The sequence below is a fragment of the Geospiza fortis genome, unplaced genomic scaffold (assembly GCF_000277835.1).
Source record: "Geospiza fortis unplaced genomic scaffold, GeoFor_1.0 scaffold569, whole genome shotgun sequence".
Lineage (NCBI taxonomy): Eukaryota > Metazoa > Chordata > Aves > Passeriformes > Thraupidae > Geospiza > Geospiza fortis.
In genome coordinates, this window is record NW_005054621.1 from 4,416 (window position 1) to 4,783 (window position 368).

The window sequence follows — 368 nt, forward strand, 5'->3', positions numbered from 1 at the left end:
GCTGGGTTTCTGTCCAGCTCTCCCTGATGCCCCAGAGCCCCCCCGGGCCCCCCAACCCCTCTGTGAGAGCGTTAATTAGCCAGAGGCTGCTCAGCAATTAGAGGTGGGTGCCTTGATGAGAGGGCAGTTGATGGCCATGGCTGAAGAGAGCCCCACTTGGGGTGGGTGGGCACTGGGGGGGTCCCTGTCACGGGGGTGGGGGTCCCTGGGGCAGGGTCTCACAGTACAAATGAGTCTCTGATGAAGATGAAGCTCTGGGATGAAGCTCGGATCTGGCTCTGCCCGATCCCATTTATTCCGGAGCTGTGGCTGATGAGCGGTGGGGAGGGCTTTGTCCCCGAGCTCCTGGGGACATCTGGGGGGGCTGC

General features: G+C 62.5%; 1 protein-coding gene across 1 annotated transcript in view; it reads right to left on the minus strand.

The window, feature by feature from the left end:
- Positions 1–218: 218 nt before the first annotated feature.
- Positions 219–368, minus strand: part of YJU2 (YJU2 splicing factor homolog) — a 6,153-nt gene continuing 6,003 nt past the window's right edge. The window contains exon 8 of the mRNA XM_031064733.1: positions 219–364. Within this exon, the coding sequence (XP_030920593.1) occupies positions 219–364 (146 nt within the window). The remainder of the gene's footprint in view (positions 365–368) is intronic.